This window comes from Pteronotus mesoamericanus, unplaced genomic scaffold (genome assembly GCF_021234165.1).
Source record: "Pteronotus mesoamericanus isolate MK-2021 breed Mesoamerican mustached bat unplaced genomic scaffold, CSHL_Meso_final contig_90, whole genome shotgun sequence".
Lineage (NCBI taxonomy): Eukaryota > Metazoa > Chordata > Mammalia > Chiroptera > Mormoopidae > Pteronotus > Pteronotus mesoamericanus.
Window position 1 is genome coordinate 33361179 of NW_026555277.1, and position 26394 is coordinate 33387572.

The 26394-nt window shown below is 35.8% G+C and overlaps 1 protein-coding gene across 1 annotated transcript in view; it reads left to right on the top strand.

Moving 5' to 3' along the window:
- Positions 1 to 26394, top strand: part of DCDC1 (doublecortin domain containing 1) — a 349931-nt gene that overhangs the window by 178335 nt on the left and 145202 nt on the right. Inside the window, exons 13-16 of the mRNA XM_054585968.1 lie at positions 93 to 198; positions 7001 to 7135; positions 8505 to 8623; positions 19360 to 19420. Coding sequence (XP_054441943.1) covers positions 93 to 198; positions 7001 to 7135; positions 8505 to 8623; positions 19360 to 19420 — 421 coding nt within the window. The remainder of the gene's footprint in view (positions 1 to 92; positions 199 to 7000; positions 7136 to 8504; positions 8624 to 19359; positions 19421 to 26394) is intronic.

A 26394-nucleotide genomic window follows, 5' to 3' on the forward strand; every position in this document is an offset into this window, starting at 1 on the left:
AAGTACACAAATTATAGTACTAGCTTAAAGAGTATTTTAATTAAGTACATTTTTTTCCTAGCAAAAATAATCACATATTTTACTTTTCTTAGTTGGGAAGTTTGTGAGGGATTTCCAATGAATTTTAATGCCAGCAGTCAACGGATACCTGATCAATTTGAAAAGGTGGACTTGGAGGACCATTTCCTAAGAAACAAGGTCAGAATTGTATGTTGTAATTAGTGTGGGTATTTTACATATTGGGCTTTCAGTCAATACATTGTGACCAAGGAGATGTTTATGAAAGTTTTTGAACATTGAGTTATTTTACAAATATGGAGCAAGTATTGTTTATGTATTGTTAATTAAGCAATTTAAAACTGAATCAAAATGTAGCATTCCTACTTGAAAAAAAATCTACCTGAATTATGTCATTCAATTAATATTTTTAGCATATTTTCTCTACAACTACTATATTAATAATAATTTTGAGTTTTTAAGAAAGTCTCTAAGATGGATCTTCTCTCTATATAATTCTATGATCTGATTATTTGCTCTTTGGGTCAATATATCTAAGGAACATGAGTTCTTCAGAAAACCCAGTTCATGACAAGTCAATCCAGAAGGTCTATTTATTAATTTACACTTAGGTACTCTGCCAATAAAGAATTTTGTTCTCCACCTGAGCTATGAAAGGCACAAAAAAGGAATAATTGTTTTGTTTTTCTCATCTTGGAAGTTAGGTAGAGTTGTTCATTTCAGCTATATCAGCTTTAGTTTTTGATCTCATGAAATCAAAACTAAAGGCACCCAGAGAGATAGAAATGCCAAAGAATGTAGGACCTCCTGTTAACTGGTCTGGGCCCTTTATTTCTAGAGAGAGTATAAGAAACACATTGCCCTGAACTCAGTCTATTATGTCAAAATTTATACTGAAAATATTAGTTGTTTCAAGGTGCATATAAATCTAAATAGTATAATTGTAAAAATAGAATAAAATCAATAATAATTTCTAAGCCTTTCTATTTTTGAGCAAATGTAGAAAATAAATGTAAGTTGAATGGCACACCAGTAATTAATAACTTCATATTTTATATTAATCTGATGTTCAGATTTATTTACCATAGTTCTGATCCTGCTGGCATTCCTTTGAAGGTTTTTGCTGTAACATTATTTTCCTGCTCAAAAAACTTGTGTGCCTGGCTGTTGCCTACTGGAGCTGCATATCCTCAATTGGCCTTCATTGATACCCGTGATTCTCCCTCAGTCTTCCCCACACTCTCAGTCTGTCTTTTCAGTCTTCTCTGCGTGATCTTCTTTGTACCATACACTACAGTCAGAACTAATAAACTGTGTTCCATAACATGCTTTCTGGGATACCAGTGCCACAGCATGTGTTGTTCTTTGCCTAGGAAATACCCCCATCGTTACTGTTTGTTTGCCTTAAGGCTTTATTCAACTTCCTCCTCTTCCATGAAGTCTTCTCAGATCCTCCAGAGAGAATTAACTTTAAATCACTTTGTATTCTCAGAACTCCTTTGCATCCTTTGAAAATGGTTCTCAGAGTTTGTGTTTTGGTGTAAGCATTTATTTGCTTTTGTGTCTTTCTCCTCCATTAAATTGAGAAATGCCCTGATGCAGATGTTATGTCATGTTCATCTTTGTACTCTGCAGTGCTGGCAGAAAGTGTTCGATGTAGGGCAAGTGCACAATACATTTTTGATGAGTGATTTTTAAAATTTAGCTATAACCTATCTTACAAGGCTTTCTGTTGTCTAATACGTTGTATATTAGCCAAGCCAGAGTGTTCACTTGCTGTTTTCTGAGAGCACTCCTTGATTTCTGTTACCCCTCTGCCTGGAATTCAACCTCTCTTTCTTTGCCACCACCCTCAGCCTTCTCTTTCACTCTCATGCCATATCCTAGTACGATGTTTGGCATATAGTTGGCATTCAATAAATGCTTGTTGAAACCCTGCCCATCCTTCCAGCCTTATCTGATTAGTGCCTCCTTCATAAAACTTTTCTTTACCCCAACCCCAAACCAGATAGACTGTCTGGCCTTGGTGCCATTGCACCTATTCTGTGCCATTTATAACAACATTGAAGTTGATGCTGTTCCTCTTAACGCATTCTTTGCATAACTCAAAATCAATTAGTGCTCCAAGTTAGGCCTATTTGAGGTTCTATTGGGGTAAAAAGGGAAGAATGGTAGATTCCACTGACAATGCTGAGAACAGATTATAAAGGTCCTTAATTCAATGTTAGGGATTCTGGATGTTGTTGTGTAGAAAACAAGAAGACTGTGGAAACCTCACGCAGAGACAAGACCTGATTTGATCCTGTGTAAGGAAGACAGCTCAAGAGGTCCTTATCTTATCCTTGCTGCTAGACAAGAAATTCCTTCAGGGCAAAGGGCATCTTGATCATCTTTGTCTCTGCTGCAATATCTACATGCTCAGAGTTAGCTAAGTGGAATTAAATTCACTAGTTAATTAACTCATTCAACAGAAACCAAGTCACACCTGGGGGGAAAGAAGGACATTAAAGAGTTATTACAGAAAAAGAACCCACAGGAGGCTTCTCTCTCTGATTTTAGGCTAAAGTAAGACTTTAAAAGAAAACTACATTCTCTTATGTTGAAAAATAATAGAATAATTATGTGGATGGAAAAATTCACAGTAATTGTACCACCATCAATTGGTCCTAGTGATTCAGTGAAACTGAGAAAACACTCATCTTAAATACAAGTTTATACACTATTGTATTTTTAGAAGAAGAAATTGGTTTTGAATACAATTTCAGTCCAACCAAAATAGTAGTATAAGAAAATAAAGGTTTGATAAGCTGACAAGTAAAGAGAAGCTTTCCAAGAAAAATGGCCTCCCCTTAGCTATGAAACCTTTAAAATCCTCTCAGAATAATGGCTTTGATTATATACAGAGAAGTGATCAGTGCACTGAAAGTACTTAACCTGGAAAGGAGTGCTTTTAAAGAGAGGTTCAGGCAGAGGTGATGGGTATCTACAGGGCATTTCATGGTAGAATCTTGATCCTCACTGAGCGAAGAAGACACACTAAGAGGATTACAACAGGGGTAGAGAGGAGGGAGGCAAAAGCCGATATTCTTGGTGGGCATGTTTTGAAATTGGCTTGAGATAGAAATGTCAGTGCCCAACCTCTTACCGTTCGTTCAAATCTCTTATTGACAAGTAAAACCTTTCCTATAGAGAAAAATTTGGAACATGTAATCCCTATTAGTAATGTGGGAGACAGCTATAACCCTGACAATTACAACCTGTTGCTCTTTTATCCATTTCAGAAAAAGATTTGGAATCTACTACAATGGCCAACTTGGCAAATACATCTTTCAACAGTTCTCTATTGTTACTTAAATTGGCGGCATTTTTAGATTGCCCCACGTTAAAGGCCATATAATTATATGATTCCACAAAATGGATGAGATTTAAACTCCATGGTAGTTAATATAAAAGAAAAAAAATCATGAGAAGAATAGCTTGAGGGGTGACTGGTTATGGGAAAATATAGCAGAAAAATAGACTCTCCAGTGTTTGGCAGGTTATATATTTTACCAAAATGAAAAGGAAACTTATTTTGATTCTAGCCTTTTGGTGTGTGATCAGATTTCATCAGAACATTAAAGGCAAATTTCAGTATGGAAAAAGCAAGAAAAATACCAAGTTATAATTTTAGAGTGGTGGCATACTTGTTACAAGTTACCTTGTAACTTCCGCAGTCACAGATGCTAGCAGCATATATTATTCTGTATGTCAGTCACAAAGGAGGCTGGGAAAAGGCAAACAATTCTTTACTGTCCTATTTCTTTGGAAAGTAAGTTGTTGAGGAATAATATTTTCTCCAAATAACTTATATTGTAGAAAATACAAAATTTTAATTTACATTTTGAACTCATTGCCATTAGAATAGGATACAGGACTTTAAACAAAATCCCAGGTCCCTCCCATATTTTTAGACCATGGAAGCTATTTAAGGGCTGCTTACCTAGATTTGGAAGTTGGCTTACTTGGGTGCATAATTATGTGCTCACTGATATATTCTGCTTTCAAACTTTTTCATTTTTTGTCCTTAGAGGAGTGTGGATTGATCAGCTATAGATCAGAGAATAGAAGCAAAGAGAGTGAAAATCAGAGGCAGAAGGAAAGAGATTTTAGAACATTTATTATAGTTGTGATTTTAATTTACGTATCAAATTATTTAATTTGGCTCTAAATTCTCTTATCAATCAAAAGTATAAAATTTTATAAAATTTCTATGTAGTAAGCAACTTGTTTAGAATGAAGGTTGTGATTGATATATGAGCTTCTTCTTTAAAGAAAAAATGTATTGCTTTGTATTTTGTTCCTGAGTAGATCTGTAAGAAATGACAAGTGGTTCCCTCATGGTTTTGAGTCTGCACGGGAATACCGAAGGCGACTCCACTTCCATTAGTGATTTGGAAACAGAAAATTAAGCAAGAAGTTTCACTTGGCGCAGCATGTGCATGCATCATTTGTATCCCTGGCAGCTTCTATATCAGCACAGTTTATTCAGACCAGCAGTATCATAGTGGTCATTTAAAGAAGCTATGTACAGGGCCTGGCACAAATAATGCCCCTTTTTATTACAAAATCATAAGCATGTAATTCTCTAACATAACAATATCCCACTCAAGCACACCGTATAACATTTTAGGTGAAATTTTCAAATTCAAACTATAAACTATTACACCTATATTATTACCCTACCAACCACACTCAAGTAAGCATTACTTCTGCCAGACCCTGTATATAGGTATTCAAAAGAAAAAAAGAGAATTTCCTGATTGATTCTCAACAGGACTTAAAAAAGATTTTCTAATGACATATATGATGGCATGTATTTAGAAACCAATCTCAACATAAAGGCTTTTATACACACAGCCAAACATGCATGCACATTTGTGCACATGCACACAGCTACACACACACAGAGCATACTATGTTGCAGTTTGTCAGAACACTTTTGTTTTTCTGAATTCCAATTTCCACAGTTTTAAAAATTTTCCCAACCTTCTTAAACATTTGGTCTAAAGCTACGCTATTGGATTGTATTAAAAAGAAATGGAAGGTGAAGTCACAAAGGGAAATTTAATGACCGTTGTCAGTTTTAAGTGTACCAGAACCTCGGTCTTGGCAGGAGTGTTTTTTTCTGTAACACGAAATGAAGCTGGGTAGTGGTCCTGGCTGTGTCTGGTCTATGTGGAATCACTTGGGAACCGTCCAGCAAAATATCTTTCAGAGAACAGCATGGGGTTAATATTGGGTGCCAACCCAAGACAGACACAAAGGACCCCTTCGCTCTTCACCAATAAGCCAACTGTTAAAAGATTAAACCATGTTGTGGAGATAACAAGAATTTAGGCGCTGGCAGCAGGTGCTGTACAAAGAAGCAGTTGGCAGTATGTTTCTTCTGTCTGACTAATCCCAGTCAAAACAATCTTCTTCTCAGTTGCAGAGGAGAGTTTTGAGTGTGATGGCAACTTGAAGTTAGGAGGTTGAGTTAGAGTGTTACTTTAAATGCTAAGTCCTGTGGCGGGTGGATTAGTAGAATATGATTTATCATTGTTCAGAAACTGTGGGGGATTCCCCTCCAGAATCCAGCCGCAACTGGCTTACTGGGGAACATGCAATCAAAGAGCTGTAAGTCAAATCTGCTTATGTGGTGGAGTTGCTGTATTTTTAAAACTTTATTTTTACATACAGAGGTCAAATGAAATTTTCTTGTTTTGAGAAATAATTATCTTTCATTATAGAATAATTACCAAATATATTGGTTGTACCCTTTCATTATTGCCTGATCACATTTTAAAAATATTATCCTTTAAATTATCATTTAATTTTTGTACTTTAAAAATGATTTTCTACCCAAAACATATCTAGCATTAGCACCATTTTAGAATAGACTTTTTAGTATTAGAAAATAATTTATTTTCTAAGTTTAAATTGTTACTGAAGCAACATCGTCTATTGGGTTTAAAACAGAAATAGTCATGGCCCCATAATCCTGTACAAATTAATATTGGTACATACAAACTTACCATGATTACTCAGAGAAAGTGATCACCTAAGTTGGGAGATAAAATATTACATTTGAACTAATAGAATTCCTACAGGTGATGTGAATGCCTGTCAATTTGACAATCAAACTTAAGTGAGAAATGGTAGAAGATACATGATACCTTTGACATATGTAATCTGATAACAAACACAGGTACAGTGTCTCCTCATTTGGTCCCCTCCTGTGCATTCATACAACTATCACTAAAGTCTTGCGTCATACCCTTTATTCTTAGGAGATTGTATGGACTCCCAACTGTTCTTCTTGCTTTTGACGTCTCCATTCTGCGATCCATTACGTCTACCCTTGCCAGCGCCACATTACTAAAATTTGCTATAACCCGGTCCCTCCTGCCTGGTCCAAATGTTACTTTTTTCAAGATACTCTACCTTTTGTTGCTCTAGCAGAAAAGAGCCTACCGTTCTTTGAATACCTACAGGACTATTTAATCAGATGGAGATTAACATGAAATATTGTGTGTGCATGTGCATATGTGTGTGTGTGTGTGTGTGTGTGTGTGTATTATTGCCTCTACTATTGTTTCCTTAGGGCAGGAAAAATAAAGGGTAAGGCAAAAGTAGGTTTACCGTTGTTAGTAAACAAAACAGTTTATTCTTGTATTGTTATTTATTATTGTATTATTTTCCATACAAACAACTGTAAACCTACTTTTTACTCTACCCTACATTTTATATCTCGTATCACACAAAGGTCTTGCATATCAGAACCAGTACTCAACAACTATTAGTTGAATTGAATCAAATGGGATTGAGCACTACTCTTTCAAAAGAGCCCTTCTCAATCAAACACATAATATTCTAGGATAGCTTATTTTGGGTAAGTGCATTGAGGAAAGTTGACTTGCAAACTATACTTTAAAAACACGTACTGGTTCTCATGGTACAGGTGGATCCCAATATTGTCCTTCATGCCTCGGTTTCCATTGCAAAGAGCAGTTACTCAAGTAGTGAAGTGAGCAGCGGATGTCAGATGGTGCCATCAACACTGTGGCCTGCAGCCAGTGTGTGGCTGATCACGAAGGTACCCAAGAGTGTCTGCTCTCCCTGAGTGCCTTTCCACGCTCACCAGCTCACCACGTGCTCCAGTACCCAGTCCTCACGCTCACAAGCATGCAAGTGAAAGCTTGATAAATTGTTGGCCATTACAAATGCTACTTCTATGCACTTAGTTTGTCTAGTGCAGAGGAATTCTGTAGTTCCTCATGTGAGCATTCAGTTCACTTTTAGATGTGCTGATTAGTTCATACTCTAGAATATCTTTAAACCCAGCCTGGAGCTTCTAGATAGTCCACAGACTCATCATTTTCATGGGATTTCTCTGAATGTCATTTGCTTCCACTCTTAGCTTTCACTGTTGTGCTTCATGGAGCCTGGTGGATTAGCACCATCTAATGATTATGTGAACAATGCCTAACACATTTATACCTGTGTATTGGCGCTATTTAATTTTTTACTTTATTATTTTAATTTGGATATGATTTAAATCAAGAACATATGGTTGTCCTCTCCTTCCCCCTTACTGTTGAAATATGTTTCGTATTTATCCCCAAATATTTATAACTGGAAAGAGGTGGGGCAGCTTGTATCCATCCTTCCTGCGTTCCCCTTAGTCTCCTTTCTATAGACTATTTTTTCTTCTTCTCAGTACTTCTGTGGGTGCAAAGTAATGCAGGCAAGTGTACTGCTACTTAGTTTGGGGTGTGAGGAGAGGAGGTTGAAACTATTTTCTCAAATGAAAATTTAAATTACCCTTCATTATTATTTTTAGATTCTTGATAGAGTTGAAAACAAACATGCAGAGTAATTAAGGCATAAAGGTACTAAGAAACATTTATGTTATAAGACAGAATGAAGTTACATGAGCTATTTCTTAAACCTACTTTCAACCTGGTGGCTCTACTAGCCCTTTTAAAGTTGTATTTTGTTACTGATTTAATAATAATATCCATGGTATTTAGACCTAGAGTAAAACTTTAAATTGGTACGAAGGTAAAGGATCTGTTCCAATCTTTTCAGTTTACTGCACGTTTTTTCCCCTGTGCATACATATTTCTAGTAAGCTCTGTAGTTACAACAATAACAAGTGACATGTGATGGACCCCAAATCGCTGCACTGTGAAATATGCACAGAAAAAAAGGACAAATGAAGATATCAAGGTCTGTTTTATTTTGCGCTGAACTATAAAATGCCACCCTTGTTGGACAGGGAAGATCGCTGATTCTGAGCACGGCTCACCGACTGCTAAGTTGTGGGTAGTGTTTCACTTTCGGCAACTGTTAATATCCGGGGTTATCCAGGCATAATGACCTCACTTATTTGTGACACATTGTTGAATTTTCTGGTTCTTTTAACTTACTGAGACCTTTCTCCCCTCTCTATTCACTGGAAGGCTGGAATGATCCTGAGCCGCGCAGTGACGCAGGGCTGTCTCGCTATTGGTCATCCAATCAGCATCAAGGCCACTGAGGGACCGGCACTAGAAGGATATAAATTAATCCTACAGAAAAGGTAATGCTTGTAAGTTACTTAACTCAAAACAATAAATGTTAATTTCAAGATTTCTGAGCAGCCACATCATAATGCCTCCTGGCGTAGAGTGAGTATTCATTGGGTGTTTAAATTTGTGTCCATAAAATCAATATTAACTTTTCTAATCTAAAATAAGCTTGAAAAGTTAACCCACTTAGTTTGGTAGTATTTCTTAGATATTTAAAAAAATGAAATGTTGGCCTTACCAAGCACCTATATTGCAGACAAGCTGCGGCTTTCCTCTATAATTATCAAAACTAATTTCTATATATTTATTTTGATTGCTCATTAAAAATGTAATGTTCTGTGTGTATTACTAACCTTTATCTTCTAAATATAAAATATTGAACTATGAAAGAAAAATCAAGGAGACAAACTATGGCTTGTTTCTGACTTTGGATTATAAAATTAAAATTAAAAAATAAAATAAAAACAATTTAGCTAGAAGGAAGAAAATGGATTGATACTCAACAGTTTGGAAATATTGTTCCCTAGGTGCTTCTGTTTTTCTTGCTTATTTATCTTCTGATTTCACCTGTGTTGACAAAAATAAGTCCTGTTGCACTTCAGGACTTTGCACATTATTCCCTAACTACTTCTGGATGGATAGGCAGTTATTTTGTGCTTAGGGGTGAAACCAGAACTAGGATGTTTAAACACCAGAGAAACTAGCACAGAGCTAATATAGAAGGGGAATTTTCTCTAATATGCAATATGAGTTGTCCAACAAGTATTAGAACATCACATAATGATTAATAATGTGATCTACAGAGTCAGATTCACATGTATAAATTCTGGCTATTCCTCTTACTCTAACAAAAATTAAGTGCTGAGCCCAACACTAATCTAATTTGTTTATATTATATTTTCACATTTAATCCTCACAACAACCCGATAAGGTATGTGTTATTACTATCTTCGCAGTTCAGGAAACTGAGACATAGAGAAGTCATCATTCACTTGAGGTCATATCTACTAAGTGGTTGGGCAGGAATGCAAATCCAAACAGTCAGGATCTATAATTTACTCTTAGCAACAATACTACACTGCCTGTATGTCAAAGTCTAGTCAGACAATTGCCAGTGAGTGTTGAGTATAGTAGCAGATATCTCAGTGGATTTGTAGAGTACCTTAATTGGGAAACACAGGTGGAAGGGAAAGGGAGGCATTAGCTTGGCAGCATGCAAACGAGCCAGTGCTAGAAGCGCCCTAAACACACAGTTTCCAAAGAAGGATAAACCCCAAACAAGTCCCAGTTTGATGTATGTAGAGTGCTGTATGTAGAGTGGGTAACAAGATTTCTGGAGCAAAATCAGTGCTATAAATGGGAGACATATCAAAAATCAACCTGTAATGATAATGACAAGGCCAAACCTTGAAACATGGAGCCACAGATGCTTTGGCGCATTTAGTCTGTGGTTATAACAAAGAGAAAAATCAATCAATTTTAACCGACCCAGAAATTAGATAGATTATGGAATGAACAAACAGGATATTAAAACAGTTGTTATAACTGTATTCCATATATTTAAGAAGATAGAGAAAAGATTAAATGTATTAAGTAGAGATATGGAAGAGATGAAAGTCTCAAGTCAAATTTCTAGAGATGAAAATGGAAATATGGGAAATGAAAAATATATGACTAATGTCAGGTTAGATAGTGTGGAAGAAAACATTAATGAACTTGTGGAGAAAATAATAGAAACTATTCACAATGAACGCCAGAGAGAAAAAAATTGAAACAAAAAATGAACAGAGCATCAGTGATACATGAGAAAATTTATATGGCCTAACTCTGAGTAATTAGGGTCTCTGAAAGGAAGAAGCAGGAAATAGAAAAATATTGGAAGAAATGCTATCTGAAGCATTTCCAATTTTATGAGAACTATAACCCACAGATTTAAGAAGCTCAACAAATTCTAAGCACAACAAACATGAATAAATGAAATTAAGAAATACCTTAGTAGAGTTGCCTGTAAGCGCTGATAAAGAGAAAAATCTTAAAGGCTTACAAAGGGAAAAGACATTATATACAGGAAAAACAAAGTTAAGATCAAGAGATTTCTTGTTGGCAGTAATACCAGTGAGAAGACAGTGGAAGAACATCTTTAAATATTTTTAAAACCTGTCCTTCCCAATATTTCAAATGTTCACAAGCTAAAAAAAAAAAAAAAAAGCATTTTCAGCAGACCTGCACCACAAATGATATTAAAAGAAATCCTTCAAGGTAGAAGAAAAATGGTACCAAATGGAAATGAAGAGCACTTGGAATAGTAACTACATAGGTGGTAGAAAGACCTTAATTCTTATTATTTCTCTTTAAAATATAATTAATTGTTTAAAGCAAAAAATAATATAGAGATAAAAACATGTGAAAGTAAAATATATGAGGGTGATAATATAAATACTATTTAGAGAAATGGAAGAAAGATGCTATATTTGTCAAATGTTATGACATCAACTGAAAATAGACTAGTAAGTTAAAGATGTATATGATAGACTCTAAAGCAACCACTAATATAACATAACAAAGAGATATGGTAACAAATAAAGAATGTGGATGAAGTAAAATCATAAAAAATATTTAATCCAAAAGAAGACAGATAAAGAAGGAAAGGCAAACAAACAACAGATAGGACAAAGAGAAAATAAATAACAAGATGGTAGGTTTCAACCCAACTGTATCAATAATCACATTACATATAAGTAATCTAAACACCCCATTTAAAAGTCAGATGTCAAATCCGGCTGGTGTGGCTCAGTTGGTTGGAGCTTCATCTTGTAAAACTAAAGATCACAGGTTTGATTCCAGGTCAGGGCACATGCCTGGGTTGTGGGTTCAGTCCTGGTCAGAGCATGTATGAGAGGTGACGGATTGATATTTCTTTCTCACATTGATGTTTCTCTTCCCCCCACTCTCTGGTCCTTTCCCTCTAATAAGCATGTGAGGATAAAAAAAAAAATCAGATGTCAGATTAGATAAAAAAGCAAGATCCATCTATATGATAATGTATAAAAACCCACTTTAAGTATGAGGACAAAAATAGGTTAAAAGTAAATGCATGGAATTCATTTATGCAATGACAATACCAATCCAAAAAAAGCTTGAATGGCTATATTATCATCAAAAAAAGTAGACTTTGGTTTTATCATCAAGGATAAAGAGAATCATTTCATAATGATTAAGGGGTTAACCCATCATGAAGACATAACCCTATACGTTTGTTCACTTCATAATACAACTTCCAAATACACGAAGAGACAGCTGACAGAACTTCAAGGAGAAAGAGAAAAATATACAACTGTAGTCAACAAAAACAATATTGTTTCAATGATTAACAGAACGAGTAATAATAATTCTGTTAGAGTAGAGAAGATTAGAATAACAGAGTCAACCAATTAATTAATACTTTAGATTAATGCAGCCAACAACAGCATAAGACATATTCATTACAAGTACACAGCATATTAAACTAATTGACTATATTCTTGTTATAAAACAAGTCTCAATATAGTTAAAATAATTCATATAAAATATGTCCTCTATTATAATGGAGTTAAATTAGAAATCAATGGCAGAAAGCTTTCTGGAAAACCCTCATGTATTTGGACATGGAACCACACATTTCTAACTCATGGATCAAGGAACACACCAAAATAAAAATTAGCAAGCATTTTGAACTGGATGAAAATGAATATGGGAGACAGCTAAAGGAGCTCTCAGAGGGCAATTTATGTGAATGCCTGTATAAGAAAAGAAAAAAGATACCAAATCAATGACCTTAGATTCCATTTTAAGGAACTAGAGTAAGAAAAGCAAATCAAGCTCAAAATGAAGAGAGGAGAGGGAATAATAAGAGTTAGAGTGGAAATCAATGAAATAGAAATCAGGAAAATAGAGAAAACCTCTGAAACCAAAAGCTGTTGGAAAAAAAGATTAAAAAATACTTAATAAACCTCTCACCACACAGTCCAGGAAGCAAAGACAAAGGACACAAATTATTAGTATCAGGAAGGAGAAAGGTGATAATCACAGAGTTACTAAGGGCATAATAACTGAATGTTTTGAACAAGTATGTGCCAGTAAATGTGTCAACTTAGATGAAAAGGATCAATTCCCTAAAGGGCACAAACTACCAATGTCTATGATGAAGAAAAGAAATTAATTTTTCAATTAAATCTTTCCCACAAGGAAAACTCCAGGTGCAGACAGTTTTACTAGCTTCATAAGAAATTCAACTAAACATTTTAGGAAAAAATAATACCAATTTACACAATCTGGTCCAAATAATAGAAGAGGAAATACTGCCCAACACTTTCTACTAGGCCAACAAAAACCAAGACATTACAAGAAAACAAAATAATAGCCCAATATCCCAAATGAACATAAATGCAAAAAATTCTTAACAAAATTTTAGCAAATTGAATACAATTCTAAAAAAAAAGATAATTTATCACATGACCAGACAAGCAAAGTTGGTTTAATATTTGAAAATCAGTCAGTGTGAGTCACCATATTGGCAGGCTAAAAAGGGATAATTATGCAAATATCCAAGTAGATTTAGAAAAAGCATTCCACAAAAGTCAACACATTGATCTTTAATGAAAGCTCCCAGAAAGTTGAATATAAGGGAACTTTGTCCATATGACAAAGGGCATCTATGAAACCTACAGCTAATGTACTTAATGGTGGAAGACTGAATGCTTCCTCCCTAAGATCAGAAAGAAGGCAAGGCTGTCTTCTCTGACCATGCGTATTCAGAATTTCATGGACATGTTTAGTCATTGTAGGAAGGAAAAGAAAAGAAAAAGCATCTAGATGGGAATCAAAGAAGTAAAACCGTATTTTCAAATGACTTAGAAAATCATATACAATCTAAAAATTGTTCTAGAACTAATAAAGGAATTTATCAAGTTTGAGAGTTAGAGATCAATACACCTACATTAGTTACATTTCTATATTCTAGCAACAAATGATTGGAAATTGAAATTTAAAAATACCATTTACAGAAACATCAAAAGTGTGGCATACTTAAGAATAAATCAGATGAAATAAGTTGCAAGCTTGTGCACTGAAAACGATAAAACATTGCTGAGTGAAATTTAAAATCTAAAAAAATGTGGGTATATAGTGTATTCTTGGACTGGAAGACTCAATAGTGTTATGATGTCTATTTTTCTCATATTGATCTATAGATTTAATGCAATCTCAATTAAAACCCAGTATGCTTTCTTTATAGAAATTATCAAGCTAATTTAAAAATTTATGTAGAAAGTCAAAGGCCTAAAATAGTCAAAGCAATTTTGAAAAAGAACAAAGTTGGAAGACATTTTACCTGACAAGACTTATTATATATTATAAAATCACAGTGATTAAAATGGTGCGCTCTTGGCACCAAAGTAGACAATTAGATTAATAAAACAGAATAGAGCATCCAGGAATAGAGATACATATACACAATAAATTGATTTTGAAAAAAGTGCAAGGAAAATTCAGTGGAGAAAGGACTTTTTTACAAATGGCAATGGAACTACTGGAATATTCACATACAAAAGAAAATAAGACTACTGAAATATTCACATGCAGAAGAAAATAAGCTTTGATTTATACCTCATACCATAGAGAGTAATTAAAATAAATCATAGACCTAAATGTAAAATCAAAAACTATAAACATTTTAGATAAAAACATAGGAGAAAAATATTTATAAAAATATTTAAATTAATATTAATTTAAAATATAAATTAGACTTCATTAAAATTAAGAAATTGTACTCTGAAAGACATTGTCAAGAGAATGACAAGCTACACATAAGGAGAAAATATTTGCAAATAACATATATTTGCAAAATTCACACACAAATCAAGAAAACATGGGACGATAAATTATTTGGACAGATGCTTTAACAAGGAAGGTATACATATGAAAAGGTGTGCAACATCATTAATCATTAGTGGAATGCAATATAAAACCACAGTGAAATACCACCACATCAGCAGTACAATGTCTAATGTTTAAAAGACTGGCCATACCAAATGTTGGTGAGGATATGCAGCAACTGGAACTCTCATGCTTATTTGGTAGAAATATAAAATGGTTCAGTCACTTTGGAAACAGTTGTTACTTTTCCAAAATTTTAAACATATATCTAAGTAATTACCTAGCCGTTCTACTTCGGGAAATTTACATAAGAAAAATGCCCTTACAAAGACTTGAACACAAACATTCATAGCAGCTTTATTTATAAAGCCAAAAGTAAAAACTGAAGACAACCCCAAAAAATGTAAATGGGGAATTAAGTAAATAAATTACAGTATACGTATCTTATAACATATTGCTCTGCAATAAAAAGGAATAAACTGTTCATATGTGCAACAATTATGGATGAATCTCAAAATAACTACTCGTATACTTAGGAAAAGGAGCAAACCCCCAAAAAAGTATATATTGTTTATTCCATTTATTTAAAACTTTAGAAAATGCTAAATAATCTAGAAAGGTGATCAGTTTTGCTTGGTGATAAAAAGGAGGGATTGCAAAGCGGCACAAGGATGCTTTGGGGTGATGTTTCTGGGGGGTGATGAATGTGGATATGTTAATTATCATGATTGTGATGCTTTATCAGGTATGTGCATGTTTCAAAACTTATCAAATTTTGCATTTTAAATATATGCCTGTTAGTTGTGCAATGTCTGATAATTGTCAATTTTTTCTCAATAATTGTTTTTAAAAAACCAAACTAAGAAAATAAAACAAACAAAAAATCAAATTGATGGGTAAGGAGTGACTAAGTGGTGACCTCAGAGGGAAATGGTGAGGGAAGACTACTCTCTGTGGGAGAGTTGCTCAGTGGCCTAGTTCACAGTGGCAGGTGTTTAGAAAGGTTTTACATATCACTTGATGAACATGCTCTCCATGCCCGGGGCTCTCCCTGGGCTAACTGGACACTAACGCTACTGTTGATGTGGTCTTAGCCCATGGAGCTGTATCTACTCTGGCCAGGATTGTCATAGAATTGGGCGGGACTGAATTTGGTGGGACAAACTTGCTGTCCTGGTAGAGTGTAGAGCGTGGGCAAGGAAAGAGATGATTTAGAAAATTAAAAATCTAGTTTTGCTTGAAAAATCTCTCATTTACAAGAAAAGATATGGTTTACTTAAAAAGGAAGGAAAGAGGGAGAGGGAGAGAAATGGGCAGGAGAAAGGGAGAATCCCTGTGCAAATGAGGATCATTTGCCTTTGTATTAAAGCAACTTGCCTTTTTCTGAGAAACAAAATCTGTAAAATGGAAGCAAAATAGCAGAAAATTTAGAAAACTAGAGGTTCTCATTAACTGCGAAGCTACATTTTGTTTTTTAAAGAGGAATGAAGACCAAGACTTAACCGTATTCCAGAGCTTCTGAAGTGCCTGTATGACTTTTTCTTTTTAACATAATCAGGTTTCATTATAAATAATAATAAATATCCTCATGTGTCAGCAACTTCTGGAGACAAAATTTTTTTTCTTCTACTTTAGTAGTATAATGTAATTTTAACAAAAGCTATGAATCAAGACATAGCCTTTTATATGCTAAAAATAATAGAACTAGCACTTAAAGTAGCAACCTGACAACTCACAAAGAATATTGTAAACATATCATGCCTCATTAGTTCAGCTAAGTCTCATTTAATGTCACTCATCTTATTCTTATTCAATATAGCAAGTGCTTGCACATATTTGTCTTTTTTCTATTTTTTCTGTGATATGCATCTGACCATGATGTGAGAGGCAGAACAACAACGTCCTTACTGAGCAATCTGAAAATCGTAAAATTCTAAAAATCATAAACTTCAAAACCTTTTCTCCAAAATATTTTTTGGTCCTCTTATAGATGAACCAAAGAACTAAATTTCTCCTTTAGGCTCTCATTAAATCTCAATTTTGCTTGATTTCTAAAGAATGTGGACATGTAAATCTTGCTGTTAGTGCTAGATTCATAAAATAATTAACACACAAACACACATCTCCATCTACACACAGAGGTTAAATTAGACTAAATATTGTGAGTGCATATTGTTTTGCCTGCACATTATTATATTTTTCAAATTAGTTGTAAGCCTATAGATATAGATTTCTCACAAAAAAACACATATTTCTGTTTTTTCCTTGAAAAAATCAGAAGAATGGTATGCCCTGGACTTTCATTCTCTTATGACACCAATCATGCAGGAATGGATTCCCCCGTTAGATAGAACACACACCCTCCAGTTTGCTATATTCTCTCCCATTCCCAATATCCGCCCTCACACTAGCTCCAGCCTGCTTTATTCATTTCCATTACCTGTCTAGTAATCTTTACTGTTTTTCTTATTTCAATGTTAATATTTCAGCATGTTTGCATGTGTGTGTGTGTGTGTATGTGTGTATCTACTTCTTTTTCCCACTTAGGTCTTGCTAGAAATAGAGTGGTAACTGGCCAACATTAATTTAGCCTAGGTTAAACACTTCTTTAAGGACACCATTGGACATAACAAACAAGTGTATCTGTGTAATGCTAGGTGCAGAGAACTAAAGCAGGGTGACAGACTCTATCTCTCAAGTGCACAATCAGGAGCACAAGCGCAAAAAGGACTGTATGCCATGCATTGGACTTTTAAGTAATATTCAAACATATAGATACCATTAGTAATGTCAACATCAAGTAGAAAATTGGCCATGTGTAATTTCACAGTATGTGCATGAGGAATGAAACCTCTCTATACTTTTACTATGTTAAGAGTCATAGAGTGGATGCCCTGGCTGGGGTGGCTCAGTGGATTGAGTGCTGGTCTGCAAAGCAAAGGGTCTCTGGTTCGATTCCCAGTCAGGGCACATGCCTGGGTTGCAGGCCAGGTCCTCAATAGGGGGCACGTGAGAAGCAACCATGCATTGATGTTCCTCTCCCTCCCTTTTTCTCCCTATAAAAATAAATGAAAAAATTTTAAATAAAGTATCATGGAGTGGAAATCCCTTCCTCCATTCTCTGTGGATTCTACTGTTGGTCCAGGTAACATTGGAAGTCACTGGAGACACCTCAAAGCTCTCTAGGAACATAGAATTGTAATTGTGAAATATGGTGACAGTTGTTTTTACAGTTAACTGGGAAATGATGAGCAATCACCTATGAAATTTCCCCCACACCGAACTGTGGCCATGGGATGCCCTCTTGCGCCTACCCTCTGATAAATGGAATATTTCAAAGAGATGTTTCTTAGATAATAATCAATATTACTATTATAATGATAAATTTTAGCTCTGGACCCTAAGAGATTTTTTAAAAGCTTATTTTTATTTATTAGTTACAAAATAAAAAAAATCTATGGAAAGACTACCTTCCCCAATACCTATCATCCCACTCAATGCTGAAACTGAGCTACAGTTATGTTTCTCTAAAGTCTGAGAATGGGATTCTTAGTTTAGATATCAGTTAAACCTTGAATAATGTTCCATAAAAATATTTTTACGTAAGTATTGGAACTCTTCATATTTCTCCACATATCTGCTTCCCTCCCCTTCATTCTAATTTCACTTTCTTCTAATAGTGATAGATTTTCTACCCAAAATTGACATCTGAAAATTAACATTGTTCTCTCAAACCTCCACCCCATTTAGTCAATCACAAAGTCAGTTCTTCTTTTATAATATTTTATGTATGTAGCTCTTTCTTCCTCACCTACTCTCATCACTCTATTTCAGTGTTTCCTAAACTCAGGTCCATAGTCTACATACACCCAAATTCCCCAAAGTTCTTATAATTGGAATCACTTGCCATACTTACTACTGTAGATTTTTGGGGGTCCAGACCTCCTGAATCAAAATCTGAGACAGCCCGAGAGCTCTTCACATTTTCTCATGTAAACTGGATGTGGGTGGAAGGCTCATGTGCACTGGAACCATTTCGGACTGCTGCCTTTCCACTTTCTGCACAGACCAGAGAGCACCTTGCCTTGGAATAGAGCATTACCCGACACTCTTATTCTCAGCTGTGGATGGTTCTGTCAAAACTCTGAGGCAGCAGGAAAAGTCTTGTTTAACATCCCATTACACTTAATTTAATTCATTTGTCTTACTTTTGTAAGGTTTCTAAATATTAACGAAGACCTGATTAGTTAATTTAGGCATGATTAACTACATCCCATTTTAGTTTTTCTTTCTTAGACTTAGTTAGCTCAGATAATTTGATGTTTCTTAATAAAATTTTCTGGCCCTTTCAGAAGCAGATGCCTGAGGTTTCTAATTTTCTGTGGCATCTTTTCCATCCCATTTTCTTAACCCTTTTACTCAATTAAACCCCTTTGTATCTCACTGAAAATCTTTCCTGGGGACAAATTTGTATAATGTTCTTAGTGATTCTATTTATTCTCTACAATTTTTAATCACTGTTGTCATTGGTAATACACACACCTACACACCGCCCCTCCCCCCGCAACACACACACACACACACACACACACACACACACACATACACACACACTCAGACCCCACAGCACTTTGAGTACCAAAGGAATTGGTGGTCTTAGGGAAGGCTTTAGTTATCGAGGTAGCAGTGATGATGGTAGAATAGTAGAATCCTTGGTGGAGTGTAGGCAGTCCTCCTGCTAGGCGACATGGAAAATGATGCTTTTATTTGAAACCTACAAAATGTTTCGATGTGAAGAAAAGTTGTCAATCTCTAAATTACATTTTCATTACAGACATAAAGAAGATGATTTTCAGAAGTGGGTGTTTGGAACTGACAGCTGTATTTATTCAAAGGTAAGGACTTTATAAGCCACAGCTTTTATTCCTAAGTTTTTCTGTTCCCAGTTTTGTATAAAATGCACTATCTATTGTTGAGAGCAAGAAATGCTTTTTGCGCACAAATGATTTAACTCTGTGCCCAGAAGTTTAGAATTGAATTTAATTTAACTCAATATTTTCCTTTGAGGTTTTGTTTGACTTTAAAACACTAGTTTTCCAAAACTAAAAATAATTTCCCACAATTTATTGCTATGAAACAACCTAGCATTTCAGGTCATTAGTTTTCTTTCTTTGATCTCAATGTTTAATTTATTATTTTTCTTGATATATAATTGACATATACCATTGTATAAGTTAAAGTTATATAATATATTGATTTGTGGGAAGTACATATTGCAATATGATTCCCACCATATATTAGTGAACACCTCTATCTTGTCACATAATTATTTCATTTTGTGTAAGATTAAGATACACTCTCTTAACAACTTTGAAGTTAATAATATATTATTGTTGACTATAATAACTATGCTGTGCATTAGATTTCCAGAACTTATTTATCCACTAGTTTTAAGGTTGTACTCTAGTTCCCCTACCCTTCTGGTTTGCACCAGTCTTCTCTCTGTTTCTCTGAATTTGGCTTTTGTAGATTCCACATATAAGTGGTATCATGCAGTATTTGTCTCTTTCTGTCTGACTTATCTCACTTAGCATAATGCCCTCTTGGTTCATCCATGTTGTCAAAAATGGCAGGCCTTCTTTCTCATAACTGAATAATATTCCTATATGTGTATGTGTGTGTACGTATAAATATAAATAAAATACATACCTCATCCTCTTTATCCATTCATTCATTGACGGACACTTAGACACTTAGGTTGTTTCCATATCTTGGCTATTGTGAACAACGCTACAATGAACATGGGACTACAGATACTGTTTCAACATCTGTATCAGTTTTTTTTATTCATCAAAATGAGAAAATTCACATTTTGGAGAACTGGCAATATCTACTAAAGTTGAGCTTGTCTATATAGCCCAGCAAATCCCCTCCTAGTTTAATGCTAAACAGAAGTACTTACACTTACTAAAATGTTTATGGCAAGTACTAATTGAGGTAGCCTCAGTGGGGGACAACACATATGCCAATCGGCAGTAGAACAGACACATAAATTGTGGTATATATATTCCATAGAATATAGCAGCGTTGGGAAACTTCTGTAAAGGACCAGATAGTGAATATTTGGGGCTTTGTGAGCCATACAATCTCTGTCCCAATGTCTCCACCCGGCCTCTGTAGCATAAAAACAGCCATAGACAATGTGTAAATGAATGGCATGCCTGTGTTTCAGTAAAACTTTCCTTTCACAAATAGGTGGTTGGTCAGATTTGGCTCATGAGCCATAATATTCTGACCCTGGAGGATGATAGCAATGGCAGTGAACAAACTGTAATTACTAACAGTGTTTAAGAATCTCACCAATATAATGGTGAACAAAAGAAACCAGATACAGGAGAATACACAGTATATGATAGCAGTTATTTAAACTTTAATGCTAGGCAGACCAACAAATCCATCATGTTAGGAGTCAGGAGAGTGGATATAGCCGAAGGAATTTAATGACTGCCAGGGGCCAGAGGAGCACTTCAGGTCTGTGGTGAGGTTCTTTATTTTGACCTGCGTGGTTAGTTAAACAGGTATTCATTATGTTAAAAATGGATGGAATTATATGCTTATGATTTATGTATTCTTCTGTATGCATATTATAATATGAATGTATATTATTTAAATTTGCTTTAATAAAATGAGGAGATTGGCCTGGAGTTCTCAAGATTTCCTTCCTGTTTTATGGTCCCATATCTAAATGGAATGTTGATCAACCATTGGTACTTAAGAAAAGCAAATATTACATTGATCACATTAGGTATCTGTTAGTGTTTGCCTCAGAATCCTACCACCATGGTATCAGAAATGCTAACTTACTCAGATGAATGAAACAGGAATACATGGTGTGTTAATTTTTCAGGGCTCCTGAAACAAGTGCCACAAGCTGGGTACACAAAACAACAGAAATTTATTCTCTCACACAGACCTGGAGGCTGAAGTCTGAAGTCAAGGTGTTAGCAGTGTGGTGCTCCATCTGAATCCTTTAGGAGAGCGTTCTTCCTTCCCTCTTCCATCTTTTGGGTGTGAAGCCCAGACATTCCTTGACTTGTGGCAGCATAACTCCAGTCTTTGCTGCCATCTTCACATGGCTACCTCCCTCCACTTCCGAGGCTTCGCATGGCATTCTCCCTGTGTGTGTCCAAATTTCCCTCTTCTCATAAGCTCACTAGTCATATTGGATCAGGGCCCATCCTAATAACCTAATATTAATTTGATTACATCTACAGAGGCCTTATTTCCAAATAATGTCACCTTTACAGGTACCAGGGTGGGGAGGGGTGCACATAATTCAACCTATAATACATAGGATGCCAGTTATCAATATAGTCCCCTTCAGTTTCAGATGTGCTGTTTTGCAGGTCCTGTGTTTCAGACCTGCCTTGGACGGCTTCACAATAGAGCACTGCCAGTGGGCCACCTTCTTGTGAATGGTTTCGTTGAGCATATTTCTCTTGAGTGGCTCCTTAGTGGAGAAACACCAATCAGGCATCTTCCTGTAGATGGCTTCCCTTGGAGCTCTGAAGGCACGTTGACTGTCAGTCCTGCTAGCGTACTGCCTCAGGTGTTGCAAACCGTCCAGCCTGGTTTCAGGACAGACGAGAGGGCCCCAAGGCTGGAGCTGAGCAAGGAGGCCTTGGGAAAAATAGGCCACTGAGGGGTCCTCATTCTATCTGAAAGAAGCCTCCTTATCTCTTGGCTGCTCTGCTCCACCCACCTGACTCAGCTTGAAACAATAGTAGAGGCAGGTACAGCCCTAATCTGGATCAGGCATTTCTGGCCTGACAGTTAGGCCTAGAAAAGGAATACGTTAAATCCTATGAAACCTACTTTGCTAAGAATGCCCTCGAGTTAATGAGTACTGGTGTTTGGGGTCTGAAAATAGGATGAGTTTATTTTCCCAGGTTTTAGGGTTGTATAGGCTTCACCCTGTCTACCAGCCCCTGACCTGACGCAAATCTCTGTGTTCCTTCCATTGTTAATAGTGATCTCTATCTGTTTCCTGTAAATATAGCCTTTAGGCATTGATTGATAGGCTTTGTATTATGACCTCCCTGCTCTCCCCCTGCCCCCCTGCCCTGTGCATATTGCATGTCGTTCTCAATAAAAGCCACTTCAAGAGAAGGACTGGAGCATTCTCCACTGGAGGGAATCACCACCCCCTCTCCTGACAGGCAAATCGTGCCTGGTACAGTTTATTTCTTCACCCGCAGCAGCCAAAGGGACTCTGCAGGATGGGGTACCCCCCTCATCTGGTGCCTGAACAGGGACCCCACACTGAGGGACTTCTGTGTCATCCTGTGAGCCATGGCTGTGCCTTCTTCCATGTGGTCTGCATCTCAGTCTTGGGGCAGGCCTTCTCCTTGGCCATTCTCTCAGGTCTAAAAGTACTGGCTTTACCTTCTATCTGCTGTTCATATATATATTCTTTAGTGTTCTCTTTGACTCTTACTAGCCAATACCTGTCTCTGTAGTTCTCCATTACTAACTTTGTATTAAATTTGTCCTGTTCAAATTACTATGCGGTTTCTAGCTCCTTATTGGACATTGGCTGGTATGCTGGAATTATTGGGTTGGCCAAAATGTATGTTCAGTTTTTTTCCTTAAGATGACTCTAGTAGCACTTAGTTGTCTTTAACTTCATTTGATATAATTTTCTTAGACTGTATTGTGACAGCTGCCGTTTCAGCGTGCATTTAAAAAAAAAACTTACTGAAATTGGTGAATTTTTGTGTAGTCATTTTAATATTGAAGATGGAAGAAAATACACATTTTCAGCATAGTATGCTTTATTATTTCAGGAAAGGTTAAAGATGCAACTGAAATGCCAAAAAAAAGAAAAAATGTGTAGTGTATGGAGAAGGTGCTGTGACTGATCAAATGTGTCAAAAGTGGTTTGCAGAGTTTTGTGCTGGAAATTTCTTGCTGAATGATGCTCCACGGTTGGGTAGACCAGTTGAAGCTGATAACGATGAAATCAAGACATTAATTGTGAACAATCAATATTATATTGCGTGGGAGATAGCCAACATACTAAAAATATCCAAATCAATAAAGCTATTGGTGAAAATGAAAAATGTGTCTTTTATTGTATGGAAAAAAACTAAACGAACTTTTTGGCCAACCCAATACATAGTTAAGCTGTTATTCTGTGACGACCTGCAGCATTTTAGAAAGGTGGAGAGTTTGATGCAGTTTAAAATTTTAAATGAACATAATAGCATTTCCTGGAGTAATTATTTTTTGGCACAGTATCTAAAATCGCAACCCTATTCATTAATTCAACAAGGACTATATACTTTTAGCTGGTTTAAACCAGGGAATTTCATATTTTTCATATGAAAAATAATTTCATAGAGCCATCAAATGTCAAAGAATTTTTTAAATTTCCTTTTTCTATATTTATTCTGAGATTCACCCCTGCTTTCCCTTTATCCTATTTCTGACTTTACTACCTTCCTGAACCAGAATGAGGCTCTAGGTTGGTAGAAAGAGAATCCCAGAAAGGCGAAAGCTTTTATAGCTTGGTAAAAATAAAAGTAGAATTTTGAGATGTACCCAAATACCCCTCCACCTCTTTAGCATGTACCTGTATGTGAAGACCACATTCTGAGCCATACCCGAACCGAGCTGACTCCTATTACCTGAGAACATAATTTTGACCTGTGTAAGTATCATCCTTCCCACTGACAGATGTAGAAGAGCAGGACCAGGATTTTAGTGAAGTTTCTTTCTCTCTCAAAATTAAGGTACCTAAACATTCACTTCTTCTCTGCTGGCTTTTTTACCATTCCTTATCTCTCAATTTTGAATTTTCTAATTATTCCTAATAGTGGTATTGATTGCTAGCAAATAATGCATACTTTTGTGTTTCAAACATGTTATTTTCAAAGAGAATTTTGATCCTAAAAATTTTATTGTTACATTCCCAAACACAATTGCTGATTTTTTTATTACAGTTATTCTAGATTCACAGAACAAACTTTTTTAATGAGGCATTTCATTCTCATAGAGGTTTAGAAATTTTAATTAGATCTAAATTTAGTCATATCCAAAACTATATCCATCTAGTTAAGACTAAAATGGAGGATAATTTGATAATTATTTGCAGCTGGATCATAAATGGAGCTCATTCCATTCATTTTTTTAAAAAAACAGAATTACTGCTTCAGGATAGTAATAAGTAATTTTGGCTCTACCACTTATTAGCTGTGTGGCCTTAGGCAACTCATTTAACCTTTCTGAGCTTCACATTCTTTGTCTGCAAAATATAGATATTCATACCAGCATTTTGAGTATTTGGCACAGATTCTGGCCTATCAATAGATTCTGGCATATTGATTCTAGCTAATTCATGATTTGTAGCTATTAATGATGACAATAGTGAACAAATTGAAATACAGTATTGCATTTTGTTATTGCTTTTACTGGGATAAATTTTTTTGTTTGTTTGTATTTAATGTTAACCATCCCTTATTAATTTGCAAAAAGATGGATTGCTTCCTTTATACAAACCACCAGTTTCAGCTAAATTAAATATTTAAATTTAAACATGGAACCCATAAAATATCTAGGGAAAAAAGCATGGATTAAAGCAGCTAATCCACAGTAGCAATGAGTAAATATCGTTGTGAGCTTGCAAACAAAGATAGAATCGACAAAGAGAAAAACTACTGGCTTTGAGTATCTAAAAATTTTTATAACTTCTAAGTCTAAAATAGAATAACAAAAGTAAGTAAGGAAATATGGCAAATAGGGGAAATCTTTGAAATATGAATGTCAGAGAATGGAATAATACTTAATATATAATAAGCCTCATATAACAATAGAAAAGGATAAACACTTCAATAAAAAAAAATAGGCAGATGACATAAAAGGGAAATACATTACAGAAGAAAAATTAAAAGTCCTGGCTGGTGTGGCTCCATGGGTTGAGCTCTGGCCTGCAAACAAACAGAAAAAATTAAAATAGCCAAACCAGAATTAAAAAGTTCAGCCTAAAAGGACCTGGGCAGACGCTTTTCCAAGGAAGAGATACAGAGGGCCCAGAGGCATTTGAAAGGATGCTCAGCATCACTAGCCATCAGAGAAATGCAGATGAAAACCACCATGAGGTACCACCTCACACCGGTCAGAATGGCCATCATAAACAGATCCACAAACAACAGGTGCTGGCGAGGCTGTGGAGAAAAGGGAACACTAGTCCACTGTTGGTGGGAATGCAGACTGGTGCAGCCACTGTGGAAAGTAGTGTGGAATTTCCTCAAAAAGCTGAAAATGGAACTGCCTTTTGATCCAGTGATTCCCCTGCTGGGATTATACCCTAAGAATCCCATAACGCCAATACAAAAGAACCTATGCACCCCAATGTTCATAGCAGCACAATTTACAATAGCCAAGTGTTGGAAGCGACCTAAATGCCCATCAGTAGATGATTGGATCAAAAAGTAATGGTACATATACACAATGGAATACTACGCAGCAGAAAGAAAAAAAGAACTACTAAACTTCACGACAGCATGGATGGAACTGGAGAGCATCATGCTAAGCGAAATAAGCCAGGGGGCGAAAGACAAATACCATATGATCTCACCTATAAGTGGAACCTAACCAACAATACAAAGATGCAAGGAAAATAAGACCAGCAACACTGAAAGGAGAAGAAATCAACAGAGACAAGAGGGAAGGAGGGAGGGGGGGTGGGGAAAAGGAAGGGAAGGGGAAAGTCAAGGAACATATAGCAAGGACTCATGGACAAAACCAAAGGGGAAGAGCTGAGGAAGGGAAGGAGGGAGGGGGCAAGGGAAAGTGGTGGGGGGTAGGC